Here is an 18066-nt window from a genome sequence, read left to right as displayed (position 1 = left end):
CTTGATATTTGGGTCTTTTGTATTCTATCGTCTTGCACTAGTGGTATACCCGGCGGACCGACAAGTCTTTTCTCATTTTATCTTTTCTTAACGCTTCACATCAGGACAGTCCTGTGATGTCATCCTTTATTTCCTTTGAGATGAGTGCCCAAGGTCGTGTGTGTGTGTGGAAAGCTCCCCCCCCCCCCCCCGGCCCCCGAATCTAAAATTTTCGAGAACCGCATTTTGCGCTGTAATTATGGCTGGCCTCGGGGCCCGGATCTTGAACCTATTACAGCCGCGGCACATCGTCCTCTGCAGCCACTGCTGCTTCGGTTATTGCGGAAACAAGGTCCTGGGCAGCCGTGACCTTGTCCTCCTTCGCCTTCGCGCGGTCCAGCCTCATCTCCAAACCATCATCGTCGTCCGTCTCCTCTTCACCCTGCTGCTTCTGCCACGAGAATGCATCCGAGAGGTTTACGGCCACGAAGCTCTTTGGGAGCTTAACTCTGCAGTTTGTTCATACATTAGCTTTGGGGAGGGGAATCATCATACTGCGTGGTGTCAAACATCCTTGACTTACGTATGGAATTTGGCTCGTAACGTGTCAATCACAGTCTTCCAGTCGCAATGTGGCGTCAAGCTCCGCCTCGGTGCACAGCTGATGCAGTGCTTGCTGTCAAGCTGGACGTCCAGCGGATCATAGACGTGACAGCCAGGGCTGATGGTGATTCGGATGCTGTACTCAAAAGTGGGATATCCACTTCCGCCAGCCGCCTCGGGTGGATTTGTCTCAGACTCATACAGCTCAAAGCAGATCTGCGAGAGATAGTCAAGCTCCGGGATGGTACTCCGTTTGATCTTCGTCTCAATGCCTCCCTCAAGGATACTGTTGAGTAGCGTGTAGATATGAGATTCCTTGGTGAAGTATAGGAAGCACTTTGCATCGTCGGATGCCTGCATATCCTCCAGGTCGGTGACAATTTCTCTGAGCAGAGGGAGGGAGGTGAGGAGACCGATTTCGAGCTTCTCGCTGTCACTGATGCCGTATTCTTGTGGACAGATGAAGTCAAAGAGAACCTTGGCCAACTGGTAGAGTTCTCGTAGCGGTTCAAAGCGAGCATCGGTCTTGGCCTTGGTCTGGCTGTCGCCCTTGCAGAGGTTGAAGTACTCTTCCGCTGGGGCAATTTTGCCAGCACCACGCAAACCAGTCTTCCAGGAAGGCTTCCTGAAAATCTTCTTCATCCTGCGCTCTTCCTTGTCCCCTTCCCTCATGGTGGTCTTGTCTCCGTTCTTGCCATCCTCGGACGCTTTGCCAGATGGCTGCTGGTCCTCGGAGTCCTTAGGGCTAGAACTTGACTTGCCATCCTTGTTCCCGATAATGATTCCGAATTCCTCCTCCAACATGGCCTTGGAAGGAGTGAAGACCCATTCCAGGAATTGGCGATTGTGAAGTGCGTCGAATTTCATTGTATCGTACAACTCGGAGATTTTGGACGGGTCGACCTTCTCACCGTCGCAGAACTCGGTGAAGAGCTTCTCCCATCGCTCCCTGAATAACTCTGCATCCTCCCCACAGCACCAGCGGGCCTGAATGTCCGCTACAGCGCTGGCCTGCGAAAGCGCAGACGCGTGCGACTGGATGGAAGTAGACGAAGTCTCGCCATGTCTGGATTTCTCAGAGCTGTTTGGGTTGGAAATCGCGGTGAGCGAGGTGACGGCGCCACTGTGCAGCTTGCTGTAGTTGTGTTGCATGACTCGACGATGAAAATTCATGAGCAGCACAACCCGTGTCTGGACTTCTGAAGGCTCTGGCATATTCTCTGGCCACGCGAACTGAGACGGCCGCTCGTTCCCTTTCCGGAGGAGACCCTTTAGCTTCTTTTTGACCTTATCCATCTCATCCTTCGCCGCATTAGAATCATCCAAAAGGTCCTTCCGAATCTGAATGAAATCGTCAGGAAGGTCTGTCCGATTCAGAAAGGCAGACGACCAGATTTGTGCGCTTGTGGTGACTCGTCTCTCCGAGCTGCTGAAGACGTGTACTTCGTCAAGGATCTCTCGGTTGAGGATGGCCAGGTCATTCCGCATATTCTCGCCGAGCTCCTGAGATTGATACCGAGCAGAGTGTGTTGGCTCACCTCCCCACTTCACAATGAGCTGTAGCTTGTCGAGCAGCAGCCCGTTCTCGGCAGCTGTAATCTTCGACATAGTCACACCCGACAAAGAATCGTGGCGTTTCGGAGGGAATCGAGGTTTCCCATCTTTCTCAGAGAAGTCGCTTTCTGGCTGCCCGTTTCCCTGATGTTCCACAGCGCTCGTCTGCACAGGTTGCACCTCTGGCAGGGCTTGCTTTTCGTCTAGTATCTCCATCTCGTCCGTCTTTTTCTTCCGGAACATGGGCTTGATCTGGACTTTGGTGCCAGGCCAACTGCTCTTCTTGATCAGTACATTTCGTAACGTCCTCAACTTCTCGCGGTCTTCGCCGCCTGCTTTCATGGCTTTATCCACAGCTTCCAAGACGCTAGCAAGTGCTGGCTCGCCAATAAGCAGTACCTCTTCCTGGTGGCCCTTGAGGAGTTCAATGAATGGTTCGGTGTGGAATGTGAACTTGAATTTCTGCTTCGGTGTGCGATCAGCGTGTCGGATGACCGAAACCATGCCCTTCAATTTCCACGAGTGCTTTGGAGGGGGTGGAGGGGGTGTCTGGATCTCGGACTCAGCCACGCCAAGACCATGCAAGTCCGGCGTTGCTGGCAGCGTGGCTGGTGCGGACGTTGGCAAGCTGTTCCTGGCTGGAGGCTCTGGAGGCTGAGGCAGTAGAGGGCTTGCGGCGCCACTCCCAGACTTGGAGGCGTTGCCGCTTTCCAGCTTGGGAGGCTCCGGGGGAGGCGCGCTCATGACCCGGGTGTCCTGGGGTGTCTTGGAGGCCGGAAGAGCTGCCCTCTGGTTAGGTAACATCCCAATGAGGGGGGTTTCCTTAGAGCCCTTGTCTTTCCCACCAGGAGCAGCCCGCCCCATGGGATCGGAGTCTGTGATGACCGGAGACGGCATCGGTGGTGTCATGCCAGCTCGTCGCATCTTCTCCTTGACAAAGATCTCCTTCAGAATGTTGGCACAGTGATCGTAGTAGTCATCATTGTCCTTGACAAAACTCCAGCCGTTGACATCGATGACATAACTCTTTCCACCAGCCCGGAGGAGATCAAAACCACAGACGCGTTGGCCAAACGCGGTAGCAATCTTGCTTGCCATGGCCTTCTCCTCGTCAGTTAGGCTAGTGACATAGCGGATCTCTTTGCCGTGTGTGTTCCGCCGGACAAGACCATCCACGACTGGTGATTTCCTGGTTTCAGCATGGCAATATTCGGGTCCCACCGTGTACGCCTTGACATCTTCTGCATTGTCGACTTCCATGAATTTCTCGTAGAGAAAACTCTCTCCCGGTTGAGTGATGCACCGGGGAACGTTGAGCTCAGCAACGTATTCGGAGCTCTTGTTCCCAATCTTTCTGAACAATTTTCTCGCGCCGCCTCCTGTGCTACTGTGAAAGTAGATTATGATGTTGTGATCCTCGCCGCTCGTCGGCTTCTCGACAAAAGGTTTCTTGAGCAGAGCACCGTCGACACTGAGAACATCTCCGTTGTCCACAAGCTCCACTTTTCGAGGCAGAATCATTTTGTCTGGGTCTGTAGGGGTGGGATCCAGGGCTATGCCCGTGACGTCCTTGATGTGCTTCGCAATCTCGGCGGTGAGAAGACGAGGGCCTCCGTCACGACTCACCTCTAGGCGCTGCGGCGTTGGGACGCCTACTTTGTCCAAGAGATAGAGGCACAGCCTCCTGTCCCACAGAATCTTCTGCATGGGCACGTCGTTGACGCAGAAGGGCTTCCGCGCCTTGGTGTAGGCGATGGCTTTGTCCAGCGGGAAACCGTCGGAATAAAATGATATCAAGTAATCACTTGAAAGATCCCATGCCGTCCGTTAGCAGGATTACAGAGGAGGAATTGCACTATCCGAGATGGTACAAAGGCAAGAAAGAAAACGGAAGAAAGAAGACCCTCTCAGAGCAGAGCGCTTAACTTACCAGACGGGCCAGTTCTCAATATCTAGGTTTACGTCAGCGGCAGTGGCAGTGGCATGGGACCAGGTGGTAATTACCTTCATCCAGAATGACCTTGTCCCCGAAAATCTTGACATCAAAATCTCGATTTGCCAAGAGTCGGTTCAAGATGTTCCGACTGGGTTTGCTCCTCGCCTTGACGTCCAAGGCACAGACACCAATAAGGCCCAAGGGAGCAGGCTTTGCTACAGAATCGGTTAGAGATCTGACGGTCTGGCTTGAAGACAAGACAGACAAACCTTCCTCCTTGTCTTTGTAATGGAGAGTCCGATCACTGCTCGGACTGTGGCTGCTAGCCGCTGTACTCCCGCTGAGCCTCCGCTTGGCACGACTCCTCTCTCTACCGGGCTGTGGCCTTGACGCGCTTGAGGGATCAGACCGGGGAATTTGCCCATGCTCGTGGTTCCGCTTAAGAATATCGGACAGATGGTGATGGTGAGGTTGTTCCCGAGGAGCAAGATTTCCTCGGTTTGAGCCCTGACTGCCGGTGGTCACCGTGACGTTGGATACGCCCGTGTCGCCCGGTTTGCCTGCAGGCGACGCCATGAGTCCTGATACGGAGCGGGGCGTGCCGGCTGAACCAGTGTCGGAGCCATTCGCTGACGCGGCTGAGCTCGGTACACCCCTCGCAGATGCCAATGAGTAGATCGATGAGATGCTCATACGTTTGTTGTCGTTCTCAGAAAAGGAGGAGCGTGCAGAGGGCATGGCTGGGTCTGGGAGGACTCGCTCATCAAACTGTTCAGGAAAGGCACCTGGGATCAAGCGGGGGGTGTCAAGATCTTCTGTACCATCGCTGGGACGCACAATTCCCCTCAGAGAGCTTGAGCTACCCGTGCCGCCAGACTGGATAGCACGAGATGTACCAGGACCTGCATCATCGGTGTGAGAGTCGGAGGGGCTCGATTCCACAGGCGGAGGAGGGGGCATAGCCAGGCTAGCCCGCTCTGCGTTGACCTCAGAGGAGAAAGATGACGCTCGTGAGGTACCAGGAAAACCGTCTTGAGACTTGAAAGCCTGGGCAGCAGGCATTTCATCGGGTGAGGGGCTGGGTTCTCCAGGAGGAGGAGGAGGAGCCTCTGGCGGGGGTAGGTCGGACATTGTGGGCTAGTGAAATGTCGCGTGATATTGTAGGTCTCTCTCTGCTGGGTCTTGAGGCTGAAGTGGCACCACTGTGCAATCCTCGTCGGTCAATGACCCGCCCCCCCCAAAAAAAACCCCTGATGAAGATCTCAAGGGGGAGCCCTCGATGAGGTTCGAACAATTCTGTTATGGTGGTCGCAATGCCAAGCCGAGGGATGTCTCGGTTTGAATGGTAATGACAGTCTTAGTCTCTGAGCGGTGTGAAGAGAGCTGTGGGTGGAGATTCAGATATCAACATGCTGCAACATGCTGAAGGCCTCCCGTCTTCTGAGATGGTCGTGGTAAAGTGATGGATGATGAAGATCAACTGTGTCGGGAAGAATGAAGAATGAAGAAAACAAAGTCTGGTCTTAAGCCTCAGAGACCTGGCATGACTAAGGTCGATATCAAGCAGGGAAAGTACGTCGTCACTGAGGCAGGGAACGTCCCTGGATGCCCTTAGCCAGGGAGTTGGAAGTAGTAGTTGCAATTTTCCGTCAAGGGCGCAGTGGTGGTTTCTGGGATGTTTGCTTAGTGTTGTTGCAGTATAGAGACGAGGAAGCACGATGTGCAGATTACTCTTCAGCGAATAGGGGAGCTCGAACTACAAGCTACAAAATGCTTGACGTCGTGGCGGCGTCAGAGGGAAGACGTCTACTAAAAGTCCCGTTTGCAAGCCGAATGCGTTGTCACAGTAGTACATAGTACATAGTGTGTACTGGCAAGGTGCAAAACATGTGAAAACTTCAGCGGGGCAGGCCCATAGATAGTGGGGCACAGAAGTCACTAGGTACTTGGGTACATTTTACTTACAACCAGCGATAAGATAAGACCAGCTCCTCGCGGACGCCAGTAATTTTTGCGAGGCTGAAGACAAAAAGTTTCCCGGCCCGTACGAGCAAGCTCGCTCAACGGCATCATTCGAAGTTGGGAAAGAGAGAGGGCTAGTCGCAACCACACCCTCTTGCTTCGTACCTAGCAAGTTTAATATTGGCGATAAGAAGAGCTTCAAGATGCCTCATCAGCATCAAGAGGACCGGCCATTGGTCAAACGGCAAAGAGTTGGTGGCCCGTCAAAATCTGCGAATACAGCCTCGAGAGGCTCAAGGATCTTTGCGCCGTTCAGGGTAAGTTAGACCCTCCTCCTACCCCCTCTCTCTTTCTCCCCCCAATTGATTCGTTGATTTGGGATATGGTCAAGGAGCTGATACGTGTGCGAAAAAACAGACTGTGGGATTGGTGTCGCCTACCGGTGTGCCCTTTACTTCGATTCCGCAGGGCAAGACAACCTTCCAGATCACCACCTCGGTCGGCCGGTCCCTCCAGACTTACGATTTGAAGCGCGGCTTGAATCTTGTCTTCATCACCCGACCACAGGCTCCTGCAGACATCACAGCCACGTATGCCTGGAAAGAGAAGGTATTCGCAGCATGGGGCGATCCTCGTCATGGACAAACCCAGGGCCTATGGGTGTTTCAGAGGGGCAAGAAGACCGCAGAGCTTGAGCTGCCCGGCGACCTCGATCAGCCCATACGACAGATACTTATATTTGGCTCCTGGATAATTGCGTGCTGCCTCACAAGGGTCGAGGTATGGAAGACCACAACACTGGAGCATTATACCACGTTGCACACTGTCGCTTCCAGGCCAGGAGACAACGAAATCACCGGGGGCCTCTGCAATATGCCCACCTATCTGAATAAGATCTTTGTGGGACGGCGTGACGGGTGGGTGGAAATCTGGAATGTCAGCACAGGCAAGCTGATCTACACCATCCTGCCACCCTCGCCAAAGTGCGGCGCTGCGTGTTGTCTGGAACCGACACCGGCTTTGTCCCTACTAGCCATATCCTACGCCAATGGACCTCTGATCATACACGACATCCTGACTGACAAGCGAGTGCTGTCGCTTATGGCCGGCACGGAGGAGGCACCAGTCACAAGCATCTCGTTCAGAACCGATGGGCAAGGTGCTGGTCAAGATGGTCGGAAGGACGGCGTGATGGCAACATCCACGAAGAGGAATGGAGATGTCACCTTCTGGGACCTCAACAAGGGCGGCAGGATGATGGGAGTTCTTCGAAGCGCCCATAATCCTCCCGCTCATGAGGGCCCTGCCATCGGTGGAGGAATCAGCAAGATCGAGTTCCTGCCTGGGCAGCCCGTGATCGTCACCAGTGGCCTGGACAATTCTTTGAAGTCGTGGATATTTGACGAGACGCCATTCTCTCCCATCCCCCGTATACTGCACTCAAGAAGCGGCCATGCAGCGCCTGTGACCTGTCTCGCGTTCCTGCCATCTGATTTCGACGGTGCTGAAGCAGGCAACAAATGGCTCATGAGTGGTGGAAAAGATCGAAGCCTCTGGGGGTGGAGTCTGCGCCGCGATGGACAGAGCACTGAGCTAAGCCAGGGGAATATCCGTAAGAAGGCGAAGAAGATTGGTGCCCTCTCCACATCGGCTCTCAGCCATGGACCGACAACAACCCTGGATGACCTCAAGGCCCCTGAGATTACCTGCATCTCCTCTTCACTAAACCGCGATGGTGGAATCGGTGCGCTACCCGGCAAGCAATCGATCTGGCAGAAGGGCAATGTCCAGAAGAGGACAGATGCAGAACTTAGCGCTATGACTGGCTGGGAGAGCGTCGTTACAGGCCACAAGGACGATCCGTATGCCCGAACATGGTTCTGGGGCCGGAAGAGGGCAGGGCGCTGGGCTTTCCAGACTGGCGACGGGATGAACGTGTCAAGTGTGACCATCAGCCCGTGTGGGACGTTTGCCCTCGTTGGTTCCGAGGGTGGTAGTATCGACATGTTCAACCTGCAGTCCGGCATGCACCGGCAGAGGTTTCCCTCGAGGCTGACACCAGCACAAGCAAGACAACTGAAGCTGCATCAACTGAAACAGGCAGATGCGGTGAATCAGCTTCAGTCCCGATCCACACCCACTTTTGCGCCCGGATCTGGCAAACACACCAAGCCTATTACCGGGTTGGTTGTCGACTCTATGAACAAGCTGGTTGTGTCTTGCTCGCTGGACGGAACTGTCAAGTTCTGGGAATTTTTGACCGGAAACCTGCTAGAGCAAATCGTCTGGGGGCCCACGACGAAGATTCTAGGCTGCCGGTATCATGCCGCCAATGATCTTATCGCGTTCTCATGCGACGACAATACCATCCGAGTGGTAGATATCGAGACCAAGAAGACGATTCGAGAATTCTCCTGCAGCCAAAGCGCAATTAACGACTTTTGCTTCTCCAATGACGGTCGCTGGATCATCGCTGCATCTCAAGACAGCATAATACGCGTGTGGGACCTTCCTACCAGCCACCTGATCGACGCCTTCAGGTTAGAGTCGCCGTGCACAGCTCTAGCATTCTCTGCAACCGGCGAGTATCTAGCAGCTTCTAGCGAGGGCCACCTAGGCGTCAACATATGGACGAACAGGGCCGTGTTCAAGCACGTACCCACAAGACAGATCTCAGAGAAGGAGGTCGGCCAGATCTCTGGACCGACCACTTCAGGAGAGGGTGGTCAGGGCTTGGTGGAGGCGGCCTTCGAGGACGATAGCCAGGATGGCGAGCAAGAAGAAGACGGGGTAGCAGCGCCTGACCTGGACCAGTTGAGCACGGACATGATGACCTTGAGTCTGGTGCCCAAGAGCAGATGGCAAACATTGCTGCATCTTGATCTGATCAAGAAGCGGAACAAACCAACAGAGGCACCCAAGGTGCCAGAGAAGGCACCATTCTTCCTGCCGTCGACAAATGGCAACAGGGCTTCAGGTTCGAATGCTCTGGCGTCGTCCAGGGAGGAGGTCGAGTCTCAGTCGAGGATCACGAAACTAGACTGGAGCCGATCGCAGGAGGCATTCACGGCGAAACTTGGTCGTGGTGCCATGAGCGGAGACTGTAAGTATTTCTTCCCAAATCAGCCACACAAGGCCAGATGTGAACCATCCCCTCTGTGTCAACTTTCCTCGTGAGCTGACCATGTCATTTCTCTCGTCCAGACAACGACTTCATTGAGCATCTCAAGTCTCTGTCGCCATCAAGCGCCGACCTCGAACTGCGCTCTATGTCGACCGGCGACGGCGATGACAGTGACTCCAACGAGCTGCTGCACTTCATCCGGGCCTTGACGGCCAGGTTGGTGGCCAGACGAGACTACGAGCTGACCCAGGCTTGGATGACGGTGTTCCTGCGGCTACATTTCGACCTCATCATGGAGAGCGAGGTGTTGCTCGCCGAGCTGAAGACATGGAAGGCACACCAAGGGAGGGAGAAGGATCGCCTGGATAACCTGGTCGGATACTGTGGCGGTGTGGTGGGTTTCTTGAGAAGCCCAAGAACATAGAGAGTGGGAGACATACATGATACTATGCCCCACTCCCCTTTCCCAATGGTACTCTCTCAGAGACTGCCCCAAGCCCTGTAGCTGAAATAAAGATTTCTCTATCTGGGTATCTCTGGTCTATTCCATCTATGCGCTCCATAATGATCTATAAGTCTATACCAAATATTACCTGATTGTTTCATTTTGCACGACGGGGTATCGCATTTATACTTCCTCCTTGCTCTTCAGACCGGCTACCTTCTCATCAGCCATCTCACCCCTCTCCTCGCCCATCTCCTCCGTCGTCTGCTTCTCGGCATCGCCCGGGCGGTGGTCCACGCTGCCACTGGGTTTATGGCCACCCTGTGTTCCCACGCGCAGGAACGGGACAAACAGACAGCTGAGTGCCGCCAGCGCGACAGACACCTGGAAGGTGCGCGTGAACTTGAGCATGGGCTGTGCCTGGCCTGCTGCGGAGGTCTCGATAGAGGTGTAGACGGCTGTGGCAATGCCGAGGGCGACGGTGCAAGAGAGGCGGATCAGGGTGTTCATTATCCCGCTTGCGAGTCCTTGTTGCTGGGGCGGGAGAGATTGCATTACATACATCTGCAGATAACAAGAGTGAAGATGTCAGTCCAAAGTTTTGTGTATGAGACTTGGGGCTCGGGGGGGGGGGGGGGGCGGGCAGCACTGGGGTCTTTTTTCTTCTTCTTCTTTTTCTTTTTTTTTTCCTTTTCTCTTGGAGGGGAAGAACATACATTAGCCACGTTGAATTGGAAATCCGCCCCGACAACGTTCAGAATTAAAGCAGGAAAGGTAAAGGCCCAGTACGAGCTGTCGGACTTCATGAAAGACAGGAGCAGGTTGGCGGCCAGGTACGACAGTGACCCGGCGGCCATGATCAGGGTGTTGTTGACCTTGTGGAGGACGCTTCCGATGAGAACGTTCCAGGCCAGGCCGGCGATGACCTGCGGCAGGAGGTGGACAGCGATGTTCAGGGCGTCCCACTGTTTGATCTCCTGCATGAAGTAGGCCAGGTAGAAGGAGGTGGACTGGAATGCCATGAAGCCGAGCACTGCGACGACCATGATCTGAGACGTTTTGGTATATTAGATTTTGTATCATTGAAGGTTGGGGCTTCGCTGTTGGGAAGAGAAAGGGGGGGGGGGGGGAGGAAGAGAATGTTACGCCTGACATACGAGATTGAAATTCCTATCTTTCCAGATGAAAGGCGGCATCATGGGATTAGAATATTTGGTCTCCCAGTACATAAAGACACCGATGAGAAGAATGCCTATGATCAGCAGGCAGAGAGTCACTGGGGATTTCCAGCCATCTGTCGGGCCCAGACTGTGCGTGATTGTAGTACTCAATGTTAGACAGCAGACAGGAAAAGTAGCAGGGTACAACAATTTGCGGATACGTACGTGATTCCAGCGGACAGCATGCCCGTCCCAAACAAGGTGAGGACAGCCCCAAGCCAGTCAAAGGTCTTGACAAACATTCCGAGACGCTCCTTGAAGGGCTGTCCGGGAGCGTATGCTTCGACCTTGGGTACGGCCCACAGAGCAAAGAGGAAGAATACTGCCCAGAGCATAGAGATGAAGTAGAACGAGGCCCTCCACTGTTTAGTACCCAGAGGCATTAGTCACTCGCAAGTCTGGTGAACAAAGATATCGACCGAAATGGAAATAGTAACCCGAAGGCACAACGTACACTAAAGATTCTCGTGGCTATCCCACAAGCAATGCTTCCCAACACAAATCCGAGCGGATTCCCGGCCGAAAAGGCCGCAAAGGCCATGTTCTTCCTCTTGCTCGGCCTCCCGTACGCCTGGCCCAGGATGCCACCGGCAGGCGGGACGACCATGGCACAGCTGATGCCCAGCACGCCTAGGACGATGTCCATCCAGAAGGGGTTCTGCGCAAAGCCGAGCAGCAGGACAAAGACGGCGAAGGAGCCCATGCCGGCCAGGAACACCAGCTTGCGGCCCAGCAGGTCGGACAGCTGGCCGACGGCGAGCTGGAAGGCGCCTGCGGTCAGGGTAGACGCGGCCGCGATCCAGACGATCTGCGACTGGGTCATGTGCAGGTCGGCACCGATGGAGGCGGTCACGATGGATGAGGCCCCGACGAGAAAGGTTGTCGTGGACATGGCGATGGTGGCCTGCGCCACGAACGAGACCTCCTGGAACGTGTTCTTGAAGCATGCTGGCCTCCTCCCGATGTCCTGGACCAGGGACTGCACGCGAGAGAGGGTGTGGCTAAGGTGACTCTGGTGGCGATGGAGGTGGTCGTCGTCATTGTTGTCGTTGTCGGGGTGATGATTATGTTGCTGATGGTGGCGAGGCTCAGAAGAAGAGGAGGAGACGGGCATGATGATGTTGTCGTTTTTGTTCTCGTGGCTGTCGTCGTCGGTCTCATCTTTCGGGTTATAGGCGTGCTGGGACGGTGGCGTGATAGTGCCATCCTCGCCTCCCGAGTAGTCACTCATGTTCTTCTCCATCTTCCCCACGTCGGCCATGATGAAGAGGGATGCAAAGAGAGACGGAACAATCTCTACTTCATAGTACTACTACACATGCACATGCACATACACACAGAAGGGAAAAAGAAAAAAGTCAGGGGCAGCCGTGGTGTTTCTAGGTGTCCACTTTTCCGCCATCTTATCTCTAACGGGATGTGGGAGAGTGCAAGAGGCTCTAGGCAGGATGCAGTCGACGATGGATCGTCGGTGGGTCGATCGGTCTGTATTTCGTTGAAGGGATAACGCCGTGGTCCGCCGAGTCGGTCACTTTTGCTTCTCTCTGCCGATTTTCTTTCTCTCTTTTTGTTCTTTTTTAATATTAAAAAAAAAAACATCAAGTATTAGAGACCCCCCTTTCTTAATTGACCGCCAATAATTCCATTCTCCCTACCAAGCTGGTAGCAAACTTGCAAAGCTGATAAAGTTCTTGTTCAACCCCTTGTGCTCTTTTCGCCACCGCCATATTCTCAATTTCTCAATTGTGAGATCTGGCATCCCCCTTCGGTCGTTTTGACCATGTTCCGTTAATCCGTATTTCCGACAATTGACACCGCGAGGAAAACCTAAAACTTTCAATCCTTTGCTGCACCAGATCTCTCACAGGCTGTCACACTCTTTGGCGCGCACGTATTACTAAAATCAAACAGTATTCACTCGAGCATGTCTGCTACTTACTTACTAAGTACTTAGATGTAACCCCGCTTGGTTACAGTCTACTCTTCAGCATGCATGTGGCCTTGTTCAGGTCCAATGACAACAATCCAGCAAGCCTTTACCATGCACACGGCAGAAAATGAGAGAGAAAAAAAGAGTATGTCCAACCTAGATGATATCAAAGTGCGCTTGCTCGCATTAATACCACGGAATTCTTGGTCCTTGTAGAATGAGCTCTCACTCATCATGGTGGCAGAATTTGAGAAGGGGCACAAAACGCTTCAAAGCGGCCTCCAAATGAATCTAATGCATACTGACAACCCTTCATGGATTGTCACAGCAGTTTTTCTATCCATTATTGACACAAATACACACACAGACAGAGAGAGAGAGAGAGAGATGAAGTCTCATGGAACTGACAACGACAAGACAGATGAGATTGTATTACACGCCATCCGTGACTGACTAGGATCTTTTTCTTCTTTTCATTCTATGCGCAGCTGACATGTGACAACTCGAATGTTACGCGCCATGACAACACACCTTATACATACACACATATACATAACGGGCCGATGCGCATAAACGTTCGGCTCGATGAAGCGAGCAAGTGGAGCGCTCTACCTAGTAGGTTTTGGACGGTGGAAACTCGCAAGCCTCCCGGCCACCAACCGAGCCTCCCCCCCCCCTTTTTTTGGCGGCACGCCCACAGCAAGCATATACACGCATGGAGAAGTCAAGTTTCAGATCATCTGGAGTTCAGACGGGATCGCCAGCCGACCGGGTGATCAGCTGAGGGGACTGGTCCTGTAAGCGACAGCCGGATATGCATGCAGTCAAGCTTCTTCTCCCTCTTCGGTCTGATGAACACACACAGTCTACCCGCCCCTTGTGCAATGAGCGGCAAGGCAAGACAAGGCGGTCACAGATTGAAATGAACTGAACTGAACTGGCAATCAAACGTTGGATTTTGACCTGCATACCCGCATCAAAGCCGGGTCTAAAGCCTGCCGACCGGTTTCCTGGCTCAGACCGGTACAGTATGCATGTATGGAGGGGAGGGAGGGCAGACGGTGCAGCCGGAGAGATCTGGGCTGGGGCTGCATGCAGGATGCCTCCGCTCGAAAATCATCTCATGTGAATGATTTTCGTCTGAGCATGGCTCTGTCCAGTGTGTGAGTGTGTGGCGGTGTGAAGTGTTGTGTAACGGGCTCGCGGCCAACATCAGGCGAACTTGCTTGGTCGCCACTGTTCGGACGGTTCCACCCACCTTCACAAAGTGAGAAGAGGAGGCATCATAATCATCATCATCATTAAGCAAGTCAAGGTTTCAAAACCTTTCCATCCGAATTCCGGTCCTTGTCAAACCTGACAGCTGTGACAGGGCGGGGGAAGGGTCCCAAATGGGGACATCGGCCCGCGCTCGCAGTCGATCAGGTCGAACAAAGACGAACATGAAAAGAAAAGAATCCCAAAAAGGAGAAGAAGAGAAGAAGAAAAGAAGAAAAGACACACAAGCGCCGACATTAGATCGGATTCCACCCTCCCTCCAAAATGCGGACTCTTGCGATCCGGTGTCAACAAGCAGCTTCAGGAGCCCCCCTCCCCCCTCCTTCTTCTCTGAGGCAAACAAATAATTATGCAGCTGTAGCTACAGCAGCCAATGGCCCAGTAGGGACCTTTCAATTCGAATTTGGAAATCAACCTGTCGGCCGATATTGTGGGGAAGACCAATCTTGGTGAGGATGGGAATATCTAGGAACAGGAACTTATTCGACACGCTGGAAATGCGGCCCATCTCCCGGGCCCTCTTCACGTCAGTGAGCGCCGAGCTACAAACAAGCAGGCTGCGTCGCAATTAGAAGACCTTGGTACTCTGGGTAACATTCCGGGGCCAGCCTGACCTTGAAGGCTGCACGGATGACCGTCTTTAATCAATGAGAACCAGACTTTGCGACCAGCTGGCACCATACACGGAAGTGGAATCATCGCGAGTCGATCCGCGCGCCACGCTTATCCACCCCAGCCAGGGAAGACAAGCGAGCAAGCAGGGGTTTTTTCCCTTTCTTTTTCTTTTTCCTCTCCTTTTCTTCTTGTCTGGTACTCTCCGAACAGTTCCTTGTCAGGGTATACAGTAGCTGCTAAGGTCTCTTTCAAGGCAGGGCTGATCGGTGACAAGCGAGCCTCGGGGCATGTCAGTCTCGTGGTCAGATACGTGACATATTACCCCTTGTGAAAAGATGCGTCTATAATGGGCCAGGTTTGGCCTGATCCTTGAACAGTGCCACGTGGTGGAAGACCAACCGCATTGACGGAGTAGAGCGAGAGCATCTGGTAAGAAGGTTTGCTGCCAGAGGCAACTGGATCCATTGGAGGATGTCAAGGGTGCGTCTAGGTTTCAGAAAGACGGTCAATCCAAGAGGGCGCGTTGAATTGTCGCATGCCCGTTGAAGGAGGGACGTCGCCCAACTTGCGACGCAAAACTGGTCCGTCAAGGCAGTCTAACCAGCCACGGCCCTCCAAGAGGCTTGGATCCATATGCAGGTCAAATGCGTCGTTCTTTGTACCCCTCCTCCATATACGACGGTGGAGCTAGCTGCCTGACTCTGTCGGAGGTCATTTGTGCTCACCGGGATCGACTGGTAAGGCGATGATCAAGAAGATGAGATGGTCTTTCTGGATCCAATGATATGAGTGAGACCCAGCTGAGCCATGAGGGTTGGAAGTTTCGGCCCGCCCACCGTGGCCAACTGCTCTACGCAGTAGAATGTGCCCATGAGCAGGGCAACGCAGGATGCAGCATAAGCTGTGGGCGCATCACACCGCATGGCGCTTCGACTGCTCGGCATTTCCGCGGTGGCCATACCCTGGATCGGAAGAGCCTGTCCAGCCAGCCTTTCTGCAAGCAGAGAACGTCATGGTCGTCAATGGGGGCTTTGTGGCGTATTGTCTCAGTTGCGTGGCGTTTTAATGTGTGTGATGCCCCGGGGGGGGCCAGAACTTGTGCATTTCTTCTGATAGCAAAAGCCGATTTTGCAGGTTTCAACTCGAACCTTGGCAGCTTGCAAAGGCTGTAATTTTGAGTGAGAGCTGGAGCAGCCCGGAGCTTCTGCTCACGGAATTTGCCCCCAGCGTTTCAGCTCGAGGCCGATGATCAGCCGCCCATCTATGCTTCTGGGGAACCTGAGGGGCCGCGCTGGTTGGTCTGTCCCTGCGGCCGTCAAATCACATTCGCCTGGTTCGGCATTGTACACAGCAACCAAGGTTCATCATCATTATGGGAAGGAAAGCGGGGGTGAGGGAGCCGATGGCGCGCCACCCGCCCTTGCCTGGCGACCAAGGGATGTTGGAAGACATGTCTCTTGTCGCGAACATTTTGGTTATGGGAGAACTGGAATCCAATCAGCATCCCTCGATCTATATGCTCCTGCACAAGCGTCCATCCTTCGTACGAGGGTGATGCCAAACAAGGCTGCACCAGGCACGGCGGCGCGGCAAGTCAACCCAGCAAAGAAGGCAGGGTGTGTGTGGCGAGCAGATGAGGCAATGAGGAAGCAGAACGGCACAGTACCGCTGCCGCTGACCCATACACTTGATCGTCTCCTTCACACCCGACCGGAGACCGAAAAAGGGCCGTCAGCTGGTCCTTGAACACGATATTGGGATGGCTTCTCCGTGAACGTCTCGTGCCCATCCAGAACATGGCAAGCGCCGTAGTCCACAGTGGCTCGGTGAAGGCGCCTTTGGTCCTTGTGATTGAGATAGATAGCTGCTTGATTAGGGCATGGGGGTTTAGGATTGCAGCATCCGAAAGTAAAGCAACAGACAAACATGTAGTGACGCCCCCGTCACCGGTTGACCAGCCAGCCTGTCAGCCTGGGCAACCAGACATGGCAGCCAGGTCGAACGACAGGCACAGCACCCTCTCGAAGTAGATTGACCTGCAAGATTAATGAGCATCAGGCATGGGCTAGCTCAGGTACCAGCTTCCAGATGCCCACGTGGCGCCTGTCAAGCACTGGTCCTGCCATCTTCTGTGCTGGTGCCTTCTCCTGCTCATCCACAACGTTCAGGTCGACGCATACATCACCGTATAAATGCACCAGCGGAAATCGCATCCCACGAAACTACCCAAGCCAACAGGTCAGGGTCATCGTTCCTATCGTATTTTATAAAGCGAGACCAATACTGTTTGCAGTCTCTCTCTCACAGAGCATGTCAGTATATACTTAAGATACTGCATTGAGATTGAAGTTGGACTGGGTGTCAAGTCAGAAGCGTGATCTGCAATCTGGTGGCGCGCCACAGTAGATTAGGTCAAGGTACAATTTAGCTTACACTTCTCTAAGTCCGGGGAAGAGGAGCCCGTGTAACTGGACCCATTACTTTCATAAAGCGTATTGCCTGATGCTTGCCTGGAGACGGGTGACTTACCATGGCGCAGCCTGCACGTTGGATTGCCCACCGTGCAGCTGAACATAAAACAACAACAACAAGAGGGGGGGAGAAGAAAAAAAAAGCCGAATTGCAGCGGGTCAGCAGCACTCAACACAAACCCCCCTGCGGAACTCCGAGCATTGATTCGAAACTCCATGGCCAATAACAGAAGGGATGCGAAGTGCGTTCATCCCATCTCGCCAGAGCGCGTATCCCTGGTCTCGAAGGCAGATCATTGTGGCCACCATTGGACGAAGGAGACGACAAGCCTCGTCTCTTGTTCCACGGCACGTCGACAACGAGATCTCGAGCGACTTGATGGGGATGCTGCAGTCATCTCCCCCCCCCCCCTTCTCCCCCAGATGTGGAGCTTGGTGAAGATTCAAAAGAAAAAGCCTGGGGTTGCTAAGACGTTGGGCCTAGCAAGCCTGCTATCATTGTAGTAAAGTGCCGCGATGATCCCCTTCAAGGGACATGGCTGCCGGTTCTCGCTCCAAAAACTGCTATTGGTCCCTTGGGCCTGCTGCGGGCTCTGGTGTACATAGTAGTGCTTCTGAAGGGCGAGTCGTCAGCCGAAGTTTTAGCGGTCTGGCAAGCAAGGCCCTGAGAAGGGCCCTGGACGGAGGTGCTGACACCCCGCTTGGCGCATTGCTTGGCAGAGTATAGGCGCTATCGTGTTCGGTAAAGGTGAGCCCGCAGTGACCTGTTTGGGGGTGGATATGCCGGCCGAAGGTGGGCCTCGATGTTCAGGCGTGTAAAATCTGCTGAACCTTCTGTGCGATGAAGTGCTCCTGTTGGGAAGAATTAGGGCTGTCATGTTTGTTGTGTGTGTGTGTGTGTGTGTGTGTGTGTGTGTGTGTGTGTGTGTGTGCATTGTCAATGCATCAA

At 53.7% G+C, this 18066-nt stretch overlaps 3 protein-coding genes across 3 annotated transcripts; 1 reads left to right on the top strand and 2 right to left on the bottom strand.

Moving 5' to 3' along the window:
* Window positions 1-427: 427 nt before the first annotated feature.
* On the bottom strand, window positions 428-4795 carry M406DRAFT_225600 (uncharacterized protein; the record flags this gene model as incomplete). Its single annotated transcript, XM_040915731.1, has 5 exons — window positions 428-488; window positions 563-3940; window positions 4067-4088; window positions 4141-4287; window positions 4342-4795. Coding segments are annotated over 5 exons (4062 nt in total), but the record flags the coding sequence as incomplete, so codon positions are not given.
* A 1442-nt stretch (window positions 4796-6237) lies between these two features.
* Window positions 6238-9582, top strand: M406DRAFT_254125 (Utp21-domain-containing protein; the record flags this gene model as incomplete). The annotated part of the gene is made up of 3 exons (XM_040916942.1): window positions 6238-6351; window positions 6452-9137; window positions 9239-9582. 3 exons carry the CDS (start codon window positions 6238-6240, stop codon window positions 9580-9582), a joined length of 3144 nt encoding a protein of 1047 aa, XP_040778406.1.
* Window positions 9583-9786: 204 nt separating this feature from the next.
* Window positions 9787-11715, bottom strand: M406DRAFT_338215 (MFS general substrate transporter; the record flags this gene model as incomplete). Its single annotated transcript, XM_040921324.1, has 6 exons — window positions 9787-9815; window positions 9924-10167; window positions 10320-10652; window positions 10761-10911; window positions 10989-11185; window positions 11278-11715. The coding sequence occupies 6 exons, from the start codon at window positions 11713-11715 to the stop codon at window positions 9787-9789; spliced, it is 1392 nt and encodes a 463-aa protein (XP_040778405.1).
* Between the last annotated feature and the right edge of the window lie 6351 nt (window positions 11716-18066).

This window comes from Cryphonectria parasitica (genome assembly GCF_011745365.1).
Source record: "Cryphonectria parasitica EP155 unplaced genomic scaffold M406scaffold_3, whole genome shotgun sequence".
Lineage (NCBI taxonomy): Eukaryota > Fungi > Ascomycota > Sordariomycetes > Diaporthales > Cryphonectriaceae > Cryphonectria > Cryphonectria parasitica.
The sequence above is the reverse complement of the archived record's forward strand: the minus strand, read 5'-3'. Positions and strand labels throughout refer to the sequence as shown.